Consider the following 16,231-nt stretch of genomic DNA (forward strand, 5'->3'; position numbering starts at 1 on the left):
GTGATTTTAATGCACAGTTAGGGAAAGAGAGAAAATTTAGAAAAACGGTCGGTGAATTCCCTGCACATAAATGGACCAATCAAAATGGAAAGAGGCTGGTAGAATTTTGCAGAAATTTCAATCTCAAAATTATGTCAAGTCATTTTAAGAAAAAACCTTCAAAACAAAAGACATGGCGATCACCTAACAAGGACATAGGTGAATTCCAAATTGACCATATTGCAATCTCGTATCCATGTCACAAAGAAATTTTAAATGTTCAAGTTCGTAAAGGCGCCAATATTGACTCAGACCATTACTTAACCCGTGTGAAACTAAAGCTAAAACCCCAAAATTTCAACAAAAGGACACCATTAATCCCCAAATTTGACACCAGTAAAATCCAACCATCATTATTAGCAGACGAATTTGACAAAACAAGTGCACAAAATTGGGAACAACTCAAACACAAGATTATCAAAACAGCTCAAGATCAAATTCCTTTACGAAAACACAAGAAACATGCTTGGTGGAATGAAAACTGTGATCATGCAATCAAAGCCAGACAAGAGGCATTTAAAGCATGGAATAGCAACAAGACAGAAGACACATATGATACATTCATGGCAACTAGAAAAGACACTTCAAAACTAATTAGACAAACAAAAAGACAATATGAGAATAGTCAACTCTTAGAAATTGAAGAAGATTTTCAGTAATACAATACCAGAAATTTTTATAAAACTTTTAAAACCAAAATAAAGGGGTACCAACCCCAGAATCTTTGCTTCAAGAAGGAAAATGGACAGTTGGCTCTTAACAACCAAGAAAATTGCAAAGAACTTTCTAAATATTTTAAGAATCTTCTAAATTGCCCCGAGCCCACAGAAAGATTTCCACCAAAAATTCCCCAACAATGCAATCCAGTTTTACTTGCACCAAATGAAGAGGAAATCATTAAAGAAATTCATAGGTTGAAAAACAACAAAGCATCTGGTGAAGATGGAATTGTTGCAGAACTTTTAAAGGCAGCTGGTCCAAAAACCGTTAAAGAAATTACTTTAATCATGCAAAACATTTGGCAAACTGAAAAAATTCCTGATGAATGGAAAACCGCCTTGATTCACCCACTTCATAAGAAGGGAGACAAAACTGATGTTAATAATTACAGAGGAATTTCTCTTCTTCCAGTCACATACAAAATCCTCTCTCAATGTCTTCTGAACCGAACACAACAGCAACTTGAATGGAAAATTGGCGAATATCAAGCAGGTTTCAGGCCAAATAGATCTTGCCCAGAACAGATTTTAGTCCTCAAACTAATTCTCAGACATCAAAAAATTTACAATAAAAAACTAGTTTGTACCTTTGTAGATTTTAGAAAGGCTTATGACTCAGTGGATCGTGAATCTCTTTTCCAAATTGTGAAAGAACAAGGCCTGGATCCTAAAACCACGGCAATTATCAGAGATACGCTAACTGGTACAAAATCAAAAGTAAAGTTCAGAGGAGAAATTTCAGAATCCTTTGAAATAAAAACAGGCGTGAGGCAAGGTGATGGACTCTCTCCATTGCTATTTAACTCCGTTCTAGAAAAAGTAATACAAGAGTGTCGCGAACGAAAATTGGAGTTCAAAATTGACCAACCAGTGAAATTAGGACGAACAAATATTAGAATAGACTGTTTGGCCTTTGCAGACGACTTGGTTATTCTAACGCAGGACATCCAAATTGCTCAGAAACAAATAGAAATCCTTAAAGAAACAGCAGAAAGAGTAGGTCTCCAAATCTCATTTGAAAAAACACAGTATATGACTAGCAACAAACTGGCACCCAAACTTTTGGAAACTAAGTATGGAAAAATCAAAAGAGTCTCACAATTCAAATATTTAGGTGAAACAATCTCAGAGACTGGTCTAGAAAAAATTGGAAATGAAATTCGTTGTCAAAAGATGGAGACAGCTTTTAGACTTACAAAAGATATCTACAACAAAAAATGTCTCTCGAGGTACTCTAAATTGAGACATTACAACACAGTCATAAAACCAGAGTGCCTTTATGGGGCTGAAACGCTAATTTTAAACAGAAAAAAGGACATTCAAGAAATCCAAAAAAGAGAAAGAAAAGTAATCAGAAAAATTCTAGGTCCAAAATATACTGAAGAAGGAACATACAGGCTAAGAGCAAATAGTGAAATTCAACAATACACCAGCATATATTCAGATATGAAAAAACGCAGATTAAAATTTTATGGGCATATTAAAAGAATGGATGCTACCAGACTAACTAAACAAGTAGTGGAATTCTACGAAAATCGAAGTAAAGCTAAATTTGAGACAATAAAATGGATTGCTGCTATAAAAGAGGACATGAAAGAGGCAGATATAAAACAAGATGAAATTCAAGACAGAAAATTATTTAGGCAAAAAATTCATGACTGGGTAGTTGGTCAAGCTGAAAAACCAAAGAAAACTGGAACCACATGGTCTGATGAAAGGAAAAGAGCTCATTCCGAGAGAATGAAAACAATTTGGGCAGAGAGAAAGTCTAAAAGAAAATAACTGAATGCCCCGTGATTGTACTTCGCGTGGTCCAGTAGGGCCCAAACGTGAATAATAATAATAATAATAATAATATGGATGTACTTGTTCTTCAGGCATATGGTAATTATATCTTTTCTTCTTCAGGCAAATGTGCAAAGTGGTATTTTATAACAATGAAAGTGGTATTTTATATTAGAGTGCATTCTATATCACATTTTACATTCATTGGGTGTGTCATTTTCAAGACAAATAATATAAGCAGTTCAAAGATTGCTTTTGTATTGCAGTTCACATGTTATAAATAAGTTTACTATGTATTTTTGTGTTTACTGTTATTTCACTTTTTGATATTGTTATAATAATGATTACATATCTTAAAATATTTCAACACTGTACTTGCAAAGTATGTAGGAAATCCTGTAAAATGATCTGATAAATGTGTGCAAATAAATCAATAGGTTTCCTATTTTGAGATACAGTATTTCTGTCTGGATTATATGCCATGAGATCCAACAAAAGAAGGGTAGGGATTTGCTCTCTCCCTCCTCTTTCTTTTATAGTGACAGGATGTTGAGGAATTAAAGCGCGATGGCAGAGTTAATATTTATACATATGTACTGAGTCATTCTTATGAAGGAAGTCACTCATAAGCCCTAAATTATGTTTTAAGGATTTTTATTGGTGACCTGTTCTCATAGAACCTAATACTTTCTTCATTCTTTAACCTTAGTTTATGGTACTGCAAACTGTTAGCAATGCAGCTAGATGCAAGTGAGGTTCTGCAGTTGTTATTTTCTGTGTTCTGAATGCATTAGGGCATAAATTTTTAATGGTGTCCCTATATAATTTTATTTAGAAACACGTCTGGAGTGCGAGAGAGAGAGAGAGAGAGAGAGAGAGAGAGAGAGAGAGAGAGAGAGAGAGAGAGAGAGAGAGAAGACAATGACATACATAAATGATGTGTTGCATATAGTCGCGCTAAGTTAGAAAATTTCCCTTATGTTAATATAACTATTAATATGTTTAATTATACAATGATTTACATTATCAGCTGTTTTGATGAATTGAATTAAGTGAAGTAATTTATTCCTTCTGTTGTTTCTAACATTCCATATCTCCCACATATGAAATTCCATTTTAATTGATCATTCGTTCCATTTTTACAATTTTTTTACTTATCATGATATAACCAGTTATGTAAAAAGTAGTAAATTGTTAACTTTTCTAAACCTTGCTGTGATGTTAGTTCAATGGTAGGTATTCATAGATAATAAAAATGATGTTTTTATGAGAAAATTATACAATATAAATTCAGAGAAGCAGTGTCAAAATATTTGTAAGTACTTGCCTCTCCCACTAAGTACTTCAAACTTCTCCATGGAATTCTGGTGTCTTTGGTGACTAATGTCTTTGTTAGATACGTATCAAGAATTTGCATACACACATTGAAGTCTGATTCATTGAAATCATAACTAATATTCCAGCCAATTTTGTCATACTTTCGCCTTTCCTGAAAATAGAAGTAAGACATTAATACCCAAGGTTAATTTTTGTTTGTGTGTAGATAAATAATGAGAGTATACGAGGTGTGGCTAGAAAAAAACCGGACTAGTACTGGTGAAACAATAAAACGAATGCAATAAGGCTGAAAGTCGCGTGGCCTGTCACGTGACTCTCGCTCCACCTACTGCTCGAGTTTCATCTGCCTCCTGCACTCAGTCTGCCCGTGGCGTCTGTTTTAAGTAGTTGAAGTTTTGTCTGTGCGTCGGAAAATGTTGAGTGTACAGAAAGAACAGTGTGTTAACATCAAATTTTGTTTCAAACTAGGAAAATCTGCAAGTGAAACGTTTGTAATGTTACAACAAGTGTACGGCGATGATTGTTTATCGCGAACACAAGTGTTTGAGTGGTTTAAACGATTTAAAGATGGCCGCGAAGACACCAGTGATGACACTCGCACTGGCAGACCATTGTCAGAAAAAACTGATGCAAACATTGAAAAAATCGGTAAACTTGTTCGACACTTTCCTTGTCAACTCCTGTTAACTCAGACACTGCTCTGATTGTTAAACGGCGATCTTGTCAAACGAGTTTACCGATTTTTTCAATGTTTGCATCAGTTTTTGCTGACAATGGTCTGCCAGTGTGAGTGTCATCACTGGTGTCTTCGCAGCCATCTTTAAATCGTTTAAACCACTCAAAAACTTGTGTTCGCGATAAACAATCATCGCTGTACACTTGTTGTAACATTACAAACGTTTCACTTGCAGATTTTCCTAGTTTGAAACAAAATTTGATGTTAACACACTGTTCTTTCTGTACACTTAACATTTTCCGACGCACAGACAAAACGTCAACTACTTAAAACAGACGCCACGGGCAGACTGAGTGCAGGAGGCAGATGAAACTCGAGCAGTAGGTGGAGCGAGAGTCACGTGACAGGCCACGCGACTTTCAGCCTTATTGCATTCGTTTTATTGTTTCACCAGTACTAGTCCAGTTTTTTTCTAGCCACACCTCGTAAGTGATATTATGAACAAAAAGTATAAGCAAGGAACTGTCTTTATACTCTTATTGTGTGCCTTTGTTTCCATCTTTCTGGTGAGAGTGGGGGGTTGGGGGAGGGGTGGGGGAAGCAGGAGAACCTCACAGAGAATAGCTAACAGGAATGACAAACAGATACAAACAAGGGTAATGCACATGTATTTTATTTTCTTTAGTATTCATATTTTGGAGGTTTCTCTAGAAACAGATTACAATACACTGTGGTGACAAAATTCATGGCCTAGCAACATGCACGTATGCAGATGGTCGTAGTATCATGTAAACAAGATATAAAATGGCAGTGCAATGGCAGAGCTGTCATTTATACTCAGGTGATTAATGTGAAAATGTTTCCAATGTGATTATGGTTGGGTGATGTAAAACAGACTTTCAACACAGAACAGTAGTTGTAGCTAGAGACATGGGACATTGCATTTTGGAAGTCGTTAGAGAATTCAATATTCTGAGCTGCACAGCAACAAGAGTGTGCTGAGAATACCAAATTTCAGGCATTACCTCTCACAACGGTCTTCACTTAGTGACCAAAAGCAGCAGCATCTGCAAAGAGTTGTTATTACTAACAGTCAAGCAATACTGCATGAAATAGCCACAGAAATCAATGTGGGACGTGTGATGAACATGTCTGTTGAGATACTGCAGCTAAATTTGGCATCAATGGGCTGTGGCAGCAGAAGACCAATGCAAGTTCCTTTGTTAACAGCACATCATCACCTGCAGCACCTCTCCTTAGCTTGTGGCCATATCAGTTGAACCTTAGAAAACTATAAAACTGTGGCCTGGTCAGATGAGCCCCAACTTCAGTTGATAAGAGCTTATGGTAAGGTTCGAGTGTGGTGCAAACCCCACAAAGCCGTGGACCCTAGTTTTCCACATGGCACTGTGCAAGCTGATAGTGGCTCCCTGATGGTGTGGGCTCTGTGGTTTATGTCAGATTGACTGGGTCCTCTGGTCTAACTGAACTGATCATTGACTGGATATGGTTATGTTTGGCTACTTGGAAACAATCTGCAGCCATTCATGGACTTCATGTTCCAGAACAGTAATGGAATTTTCATGGATAACAATGTGCCATGACACCAGGCCACAATCATTTGCAATTGGTTTGAAGAACATTCTGGGCCATTTGAGTGAATGATTTGGCCACCCAACATGAAGCCTACTGAACATTTATGGGACATAATCGAGAGATCAGTTTGCGCACAAAATTTTGCACCAGCAACACTTCTGCTATAGTGGCTGGCTATTGATGCAGCATGGCTCAATATATCTGCAGCGGACTTGTTGAGACCATGCCACATTGAATTGCTGCACTATCCTGGGCAAAGGGAGCTCTGATGTGATATGACTTTTGTCTCCTTAGTGTAATTAATGCCATGCTAACTAATCTTTAGAGAGGAAGGTGATAGATTACAATAAATGCAAATAATACTGCTGAATTCTTTCAAATCTCATAAAATGCTGAGTCCGATATAATATGAATGAAACATGTTTTAAAACTCAAGGAAGTTCACTTATATAATCTCATAATGGTAATATGAAAATGACAAATTCTGTGTACTATTTCAGTTTGTGCCCTCAAGTATACTGTGAGAACATGTGAACTCCTCTAAATTTACACAATACTACATAAAAATTCATAGAAATATAACAAAATTTTACAAGTCGTAAATATACCCTAAAATGGAGTCCACAGCCTTCATTACAACCAACCTGCACTTAAACCCTGTTCCTCACAGTCACCCTCTTCCCCTGCTCAGTCTCCCCCTCCCAATCCACTGCTCCATGTCACTGTGTGCCATACATAACTCCAACTACCTGTGGCCAGAAGGAGCTCATCGGTGCCATATACCTTCCCATGCATTGGTAGCCATCAATCAAAATTCCCCAGTTGTTCCTCTCACTATGCAGTACTTTCTCCCATCACCTATTGTTCTCTATATCCAACACAACCAGTCACCTCAATTGAGCTGCAGCGCCACTGCAATGTAATAAATTGAGACAATGTAGTCATGCAGGTGTGTGTGTGGTGGGAGAGGGGGGAGGGGGGCATGCCTGCAGGCATGGGCAGGTAGTGTAGGCCACCCCTGTCCACCTTTGCCGATGTCTGTTTCGGAACCTCCAAGCGGGCACATGAGCTGGAACAGCCTGCCTTAAAGCTCTCAAGAAGTACTCATCTGACAGTTAGTAAAGCTCTCAGTCTTGTTTATGTGCCATTTGATGACTGGGTGTCTCTGCTGGTCAGGGAGTTGTTACCATTACTTCTTAAGTTATCTAAAGAAAATGTATAGCTTAGTCTCTCTGTCAAAGGATATATTTCATTGTATACTGTAACAAGATGAAGATGAAGTCTATCCTACCTCACTTAAAACTTTTAAAAGAAAATATTTTGAGACTGTTCATTGTATATTGTATTAATACTGATGAGTGAGGACAGCAATTATCAACAATGAGATGAAGATGAAGTGTAGTCTACCTCATGTAAAACTTTCAAAAGAAAATATTTTTAAACTGTGTTCTTATTTTTTGAAGAAATTCTAATTCACAAATTTCAAATCAATCTACTGTAACTTCAAACTCAAGGAAAATGAGATATACATAAGAAGCTACTGAAAATCATAAAATCAGTGAGTGTAACATGATTCTGTATTATAACTATGGGCAACAGTTGTTGACTAAGCCACTATGGAATATTACACTGAAAATTTAATTTTTAAAAAGTGTTCTATATTCAGCAAAGAAAACGAATCTGCAAGATTGGAAAAAAATAGTGTACAAAACAATTCAAAAGAAATGTACATGACTAGAATCATTCCATATTACTATGTTTTCATTGACACATACCAGTGTAGTCCAGTATGTCCATAATCATTGAATTTTCTGAGATGGGATTAAGTACATTAGAGGAATGTAAAGAAACAATACTAAATCTAAATTCAAGGGAATATGATAAGATGTGAAACTAAGATGATTATTAGCTCACTGTTGATGCGATGGTAGTGATAGTGGTGGTGGTGGTGGTGGTGGTGGAGGAGGAGGAATAGGGGTGATATATCACTTAATATAAAGGTACCTGGGAGTAAGAAGTGAAGAAAATGCAATGAGGCTATGAGAGACAAGGACAGTGGAGGGAATGAAATGAATTTAAGTGAAATTGAGAACTGTACACTCAAAATAGTGGTGGTGTAAATGATGACAAACTTGAGGACAGTACAAGTTATCACAGTAGCACTGAAGATGACAACGGCAACAAGAGGTATTTACATTTACATTGAATAAGTTCCTAAAATCATTCATGTCGAATGTAATGTTCTTTGTGTTCAGTATACCATCTTCCTGATTTCAGAAACATTTTAATCTTGTTATGATATTTTGTTTACCTCGCTTATCAAGCCTACACAAGAAACCCAAACTCTATACTACATGTCACTGTATTTATCAAATAATGAATAACATCCACAAGCTCATGACAGATGTGTTTCATATCTGAGTCATTTTTCCTAAATTTATTTGAAAAATTGAAATTCTCTTTCAGTAATTGCTAAAGTATCTTTGAGCACAGTGTGTCTGAGGAACATAAGACAATCAATGTCTCCAATGAGCAAAGTACTGTCTCACAGTACCTAAATTTTCCGTAGTAATATCACCAAATAGACACAATGAATGATGTGAATACTGATCTAAAGGAATAATTTCACCACTAATTCCTGTAAATGTCATACTTTCATTCATCTTTTTTCAATCTTGTTACTTATTTTCATACACTCATAGGATTTTGGTTGATCTAAGCTACTGAAGTAGATGTACAAGTGATTCATTTTAGCCTAGTTTGAGACACCTGGAGCTAAAATATACTTAACAACCATTATTGCTATTTTCCCACAACCACAATGGCCACTTATTGCTCATTTTATTAAACTAGTTAATAGTTTTTCACTTTCAATTTAATCCTTGGCTATAGATCAACAGCCATCAATTACTTACTTAACTAGCTGAACACACAGTGTTGCCAGGTTACTTATTCATCTGAATCCAATCTTGGATAACATAAGTAATCAAATCTGTCTGCAGTGTAACAATAAACTTAGTTTATTTATGTGGTTTTTTTAAATAATAAAAAAAACACAAATTATGAGGTAAGAATTTTACAAATTAATTGTAAATTGTTCTAAAACATTGACTACATATAATAATTTTAGTTTCCCCTTCACAAATACAATATACAAATTATAAATCAGGATTTTTAAAAACTAAATGTAAATTATTTTAAAACATTCACTACACACAATAATTTTAGTTTACCCTCCACTGCCTCTATCTCACAATAGCTCTAGCCTAGAAGTGTCCTAGTATTATTTTTTCTTTTTTAAGTCACTTAGTCTTCTGACTGGATTCAGTCAACTTGTGTTTCAACTGAAACTGGTACACTGATTACCAATGTACTACCTGTGATCTCCTGCTCTCTGTGACATCTTTCCCTTTATGTTTGTCTTCACACAGCCTCACAACAGATGGGTTCTCTAATCCTGGGGTCTGTATAATCTGCCATTCCTTTTAACCTTCCCTAGTACATTCCTTCCTCCTCCTCAAGGAAGCAACTATTAGTTCTGAAAACTAGGATAATTTCCTCTGAAAGATACATTTGTTTCCAGATGTTTAAAAAAAGTATGATCATATGTTTTAATGGAATATCTTGTTTTGAAGTACACTTTTGGCTCAAACACATTTTATTTTACTCTTACAAACTGCTAGTAATGTCTATGAATATCTGTAGGATTTTATGTACTCATACCATAAGTAACAGCATACAGGTTGAAATATTACACAGAATTTGCTACATCTTACCTCAAGATAACCAGACTTTCTACTTCACTAATATGAACTACAAAGAGTCTGTTTCAGACTCATACTTGTGTAAATACATTTGGAAAGAGTATAGTAGTCTCTAGAATTTTATAACATTTTTCTTTCAGTTTTATCCACAGTAAAAATTTAGCATGTTTTCAAGGAATAAAAAAGTTACTTACAATTTGTCCTTATCTGCATTTCTCTCTTATTGGTGTAGTGTTAATTGTTGTACATGGTCTCACAAGGGAGTTTCAAAATTTGTATAGTTTGTATCAATCTGTAGACACTGCTATTTTCTAGTGAGCATTTCCAAATTTTCCAACATAACAAAAAACAGATACATCCATGCACAATAAAAGAAAGATAAATTTTGAGAGACATAGAGAGACAAAAAATGACATTCAACTTCCATTATGTATGTTTTTTGTAAATTTTTAAGTGAATTTGAATTCATATTTTCTAATTTTATAAGCACACAGAATAATACAAGCAACTATGATATAAGGTATGTGAACTATTATATGCTACTATAAGAAATTTTCTTGTTATATTTATCATGTACTTGTGAACATCAACACATGGAAATTGTGGGGATATTAAATCTGTCAAAACTGCCATGAGCCAAAAGCTGCCCAAGCAATAACATTTTATTTCTTCAGTCCTACACGAGAAAAGCCTGAACCATAAAACAAGTTCTACAAATTTTTAAAATAATTCATGCTTTGTTAATATGAAGTTGCATTACAGCAATGATGTCATTATATACCTGCACCACAGCATGAAAAAATGCCAGCACATATACTAAAGATTTGAAAGCTGGGTGTTCACAGGCCTCAAGGCTTTGTGTTCGCATCTTGAAGTAAGTGTTGCGTAGATTCAGTTTGAGTCCATACGGAGGCTCTGTCACCACTGGAACACAAATGGGTATTATAAGTGTAAGGCTGCATATAAAAAACATGAGCCAAAATTTCTTCAAAGATTAATGCTCATGCTGAAGAACTGTCCTTTCAGGACCAAAGATTACACTGATTACTTCTGCAGTTACAAATATATGTTATAATAATGCAGCAATAGGTACTCAAATGCATATATTTGAATAAAAATACAATAGTGTGGCGCAAAAACAATCCTAAAAGTGACATGTATCCTTCTCTAAATTGCAATTCAGGGTATATCATAAACTACCAGTTTAACCCTTTCAGTCATGGCATCCTCAAATAAGGACATACTAAATAAATGCTTAGTATATTAAAATTTGTTAAATTTTACCATTTGTTATTGTTGTCCTCATATTGTCACAATCAGAGAGTTTATTTGAGAATAGTGTCAACATCTCTTGTTAATCTGTGGTACCACAAAACAAAACTGAATGTGCACAGTCACATGGGTGCTTCCCAGTAATCTTTGTAGCTCCCATCTTCTATATTTAGGTAAAAAAAAAAAATTATTTGTGCGTAGAAAGGTGTATTCTTGAAGGTGAAGACTAAAGGTGTCTTTCAGAATGAAAGGTGACATATTTATAACTTTATACATGTCTCCAAATGAGGACATTGTGACTGAAAGGTTGTAATAGCATAGAAATTTAGGATATTATTTTGCTGTCTTTTTAGTCATCTTACAGCGATTTCACAGTGCCCCGAGTAAAAGACAGAAGAAGGCCACTTACAAAAGAAGAAGTTACAGGGCTCCTTAATTCATCTGAAATTGAGGATCTATCTGATGATCCTGGCAATAATTTTGAACAAGAGGACAATGATGGAGGTACTGGTAATGTTAGACGTTTTATATCATATTGTATATTGTAAGCTGAGTGGCCTAGATGAAAAGCCGCTAACTGTATGATAAATGACATTGAGATAATCACAAAACACTCATTCCCATCCAAACGATTATACACTGGCAGTGAGAATGTTATTGTTACGTATGAATTTGTTACAGTGCAGCCGACGTAAAGCTGAATAAGAGAAATATCTATTCTAATTGTGACAGACTGAAAGGTAACTTTGAATGTCCAGATTTGTAAGTCTGATGTCTGTTCATGTGCTTTGCGTCCGGACAAGGCAAGGCAGCAGCCATGCGTATTGGGCATTTAGTAAGCTTTGCACACGAAGACAGCAATTAGCTGCTTTTGAAACTGAACCCAATTTTTGACAGCCATTTTTGACAGTTTATAGCTGGTTTTCAACCTGAAACATATTCCATCTCTTAGGCACTGAAAAAATCTATAAGGCCATGTGTCCACCTCAAAATCAACATAAAATGATTTTAGCTGCTTTTTCATCTGGGTTACTCAGATATATGTTTTTTATGAGTTCTTCTTTTTGTAAAAGCATTTTTTATCATAGGTTCTGGAGAAATATGTCACAATCGACCAGCCAGAAGATTTCAAGTTTACAATCAACACATGGGAGGGATTGTCAATATGAATTTTCTGATCACTATTTATCGCACATTCATCAGATCACGAAAGTTGACATTTCGCATGTTTGCTCATGCAGTTGATATTGCATGTGTAAACGCATGGTTGAGTACAAGAAAAATGCATCAGAATTAGGTGTTCTTAAAAATAAGACCCTTGATTTGCTTCACTTTAGGATATGTGTGTCCCAAAGTACTGACAAAAATAGATAAACCAGCTGCTAGGAAAAGGGGGTGTCCCGCTCGTGAGAGTGGCATATCTCCAAGAACTTCAAAACAAGCCAATGCAGAAGTTTACCCAGAAGCCAATGTTCATTTGGACAATGCTGGGCATCTTCCAGTAGTCAGTGAAAAAAAATCATTTTCAGGTGCAAGAAACCAGGTTGCAAAGGCAAAACCACATTTCATTGTATAAAATGTAACATTCACTTAAGTCTGGATAGAAAAAGGAATTTTTTTCTATTATCATTCTTCAAAAGTGTAAAACCAGTTTATGTATATAATCATTAAGTAGGTTCTGTGTAATTTATGCATTTTGGTGAAATAAAATCAAATAAAATACTTTGACTTTTCGTCTTACACTGCACCCACTTGAACACAATGTCCTCATTTGGGGACGCATTGTATCCCCCCTCGGGGGGCACCTTGGAATATTTTATGTGTCTGAAAAATCATAATTTAATTTGAAGAACTGGATAGCAAAGCCATGATTTTTTTTTTTCAGGAAAAAAAAATAATTCGTAACCGAAAGGGTTAAAATAATGATGAGTTGCAGCCACAAGTTATGTATTTCAATCTAGTAGCAACCACAAAAATTAGCAGAACTACAATATCACATACAGCAGAAAAAAATACACAGACTTCTCATACAAATGTCCAAATATCATTTGAAGATTTCACAGCCTACATAGAAGGGAGAACTCGCTCCTGAAAACAGTAAGAAAGATTTCATCATGTAAAATAACAAATCATAATGGTACAAAATACAGAAAACTTTGTAAGGCCTTGCATCTACTAATAATTCTTACTTACTTAAAATATACTCATTTGAAACCAAAGGATCACAAAATCAGCTAACCCAGCAATTAGTGGAAAGAATCTTTCAATACACCTTAAACACATATGTTCTGAGCAAGGTCTTAAGGGATGGACAAACAGCTGTTGTTTAACGACAATGTCAGAAAACTGCTACATAAACAAAGAGAGATTAATAATATATACAAGAGAAGTCAAAATCTAGCTGACACAAGAGCTGAATGAAGTGCAAATGAGTATGAGAAGAGCAATGAGGCTTAGTATTCGATGACTTTGAAAGTAAAATATTGTCAACCAATTTGACTAAAAGCCCTAACAGTTTTTGGTCTTATATAAAATCAGTAAATGGTCCAAAATAATTTACTCAGCCACTACCATATTGACACTGAAACAGAGGATAACAGAGAGAAGGTTGAAATACTGAATTTGGTCTTCCAAAATTGTTGCACTGTGGAGGATTGTGACAAAGTCTCACTTTCTAATCACTGCATGAATGTCAAAATAGCAGATATTGACAAACTGATAGTGGAATAGGAAAGCAACTACAGTTGCTTAGTAGTGGAAAGGCATGAGGACCAGATGAGATACATTGCAAGATTCTGCAAAGATTTTGCAAAATAACTTGCTCCTCTTGTAGAAACTGTTTATTGTAGGTTGTTGGAGCAAAGAAGGGTAGCCAGTGAATGCAAAAAAGAGCAGGTCATTTCCGTTTTCAAAAAGTATAATTGGACAGGTGCTCACAATTATACACCTACATTGTTGATGTCAGTTTGCTGTACAGTTATGGAATGCATTTTAAACTCAAGAATTATGAGGTATTTGGAGAAAAAAAATCTCCTCTACAAAATTCAACATGGATTCCACAAACATGAAGCAAAACTCGGCTCACTTTGTTTCTCCATGAGATTAATAGCTGTAGTCAATGGTACCCAGATTGAAGTTATATTCCTTGATTTAAGAAAGGCATTGGTGGCACCCTGCACTGTTGTTTAGTGAAAAAAAAATATGAGCTTACCAAGTAACGAACCAGATTTCTACATCTACACCTACATCTACTCTGCAAACCATTGTGAAGTGTATGGTGGAGGGTGCGTCCCACTGTTCCGTTCATGTATGGAGAGCAGGAAGAATGACTGTTTGAATGCCTCTGTGCGTGCTGTAATTATTCTAATCTTATCCTCACGATCCCTATGTGAGTGATACATAGGGTGGGGTTCTAGTATATTCTTAGAGACATCATTTAAAGCCAATTTTTGAAACTTTGTTAACAGATTTTCTCATGATAGTTTACATCTATCTTCAAGAGTCTCCCAGTTCAGTTCCTTCAATATCTCTGTGATACTTTCCCACAGATTAAACAAACCTGCGACCATTCGCGCTGCTCTTCTCTGTATATGCTCAGTAATCCCTGTCAGTCCTATCTGGTACAGGTTCCACACAATTGTGGAGTATTCCTGAACCAGTTGAACGAATGATTTGTAAGCAATCTCCTCTCTAGATTGATTGCACTTCCCTCGTATTCTACCAATAAACTGAAGTCTACCACCTGCTTTACCCATGGCTGAACACATATGATCTTTCCATGGCTGAACACATGTGATCTTTCCATTGCAAATCCCTACAAAGTTTTACGCTCAGGCATTTGTACGAGTTGGCCAATTCCAACAGTGACTCATTGAACAGATACTATGGTTTTTTTTTTTTTTTTTTTTTTTTTTTTTTTTTTTTTTTTTTTTTTTAAAAAGTGGGAAGTGTGCAATTTTACATATCTGAACATCTATCTCTGGACAAATTTGAAGCAAATTTGGCAAGGCAAGTCTGTGTCATATCCTTGTTAACCTGGTTTTGGATAATGTCATCTGAGAGACAGAAAAAAAACCTTAAAATCAAAACCATTGGAAACTCGCATGACTTTGAATATTTGAAAATTACTTTCAAATTTCTTGCCAAGCTTTCACAGATGATCTGGCATTACTAGCATATGATGAGACAACAGCAATTAAACATACCGAGACTGTCAAAAATGTTCTGAAAGAGATGACCTGCAAGTACCCTTCTAAGATACCAAGTACATCTGCTCAAAATATCCTACTCAGAAACTGATCACAAAGTATGGACAAATCGAGAGAGTTTCATATTTCAAGTATTGAGGCAGAATCCTTGAGCCTACAGGAGGAGAGAAAACAGAAATTACAGTAAAATCTACAAAAAATCTATACCCATACATCTGAAAATTAGGCTCATGTAAGTCTATCAGACATTTTCAACAGAGACCTATACGGAAAATAAATTGGCAGATTGCAAGCACTGCCAGAGAATAAAGCCACTGGGGACAAAATGGACTGAAGGGAGAAAAGGAATCTATAAACAAAAAACGAGAGGCACATGGAAACTTCAAAAATTGAAACATTATAGCTTTATATGTAAATTGAACGTGGAGAAGGGGCGGAGCGGGCCGGGGGGTGGGGGGGGGTGGGGGGTGGGGGGAGGGGCAGGGAAGAAAAGGAAAGGGTAGGAATTACTGGTGTCAGCTGCATCAGGTCATTATGTGGAATTAGCAGCGATAAGTGAAAATGAGTGCCAGACTGGGATACGAACCCGGGATCTCCCACTTACTAGGCAGGTGGATTAACCACTGCAACACTGTAAAGATTTTAATTGTTTCTGTTAAAATATATTTATCTAGTAAAATCTGTTTGTCACAATTACTGTAAAGTTCACACTGGACATTACCCATTTTATTTAAGAAATTTCAGCATTTTATTGGATATCCCTGGCAGTGCGGAGCTGCGCCGCACGTGAGCAGTCTGCAGCAGCGGCAGATTTAAATATAAGATCGCAATAAC

At 35.9% G+C, this 16,231-nt stretch overlaps 1 protein-coding gene across 1 annotated transcript in view; it reads right to left on the bottom strand.

Moving 5' to 3' along the window:
- LOC126263364 (dynein axonemal heavy chain 10) overlaps nucleotides 1-16,231 on the bottom strand; it is a 1,742,213-nt gene that overhangs the window by 142,412 nt on the left and 1,583,570 nt on the right. Inside the window, exons 72-73 of the mRNA XM_049960456.1 lie at nucleotides 10,699-10,841; nucleotides 3,871-4,032 (exon numbers count right to left, since the gene is read on the bottom strand). Coding sequence (XP_049816413.1) covers nucleotides 3,871-4,032; nucleotides 10,699-10,841 — 305 coding nt within the window. The remainder of the gene's footprint in view (nucleotides 1-3,870; nucleotides 4,033-10,698; nucleotides 10,842-16,231) is intronic.

This window comes from Schistocerca nitens, chromosome 6 (assembly GCF_023898315.1).
Source record: "Schistocerca nitens isolate TAMUIC-IGC-003100 chromosome 6, iqSchNite1.1, whole genome shotgun sequence".
Lineage (NCBI taxonomy): Eukaryota > Metazoa > Arthropoda > Insecta > Orthoptera > Acrididae > Schistocerca > Schistocerca nitens.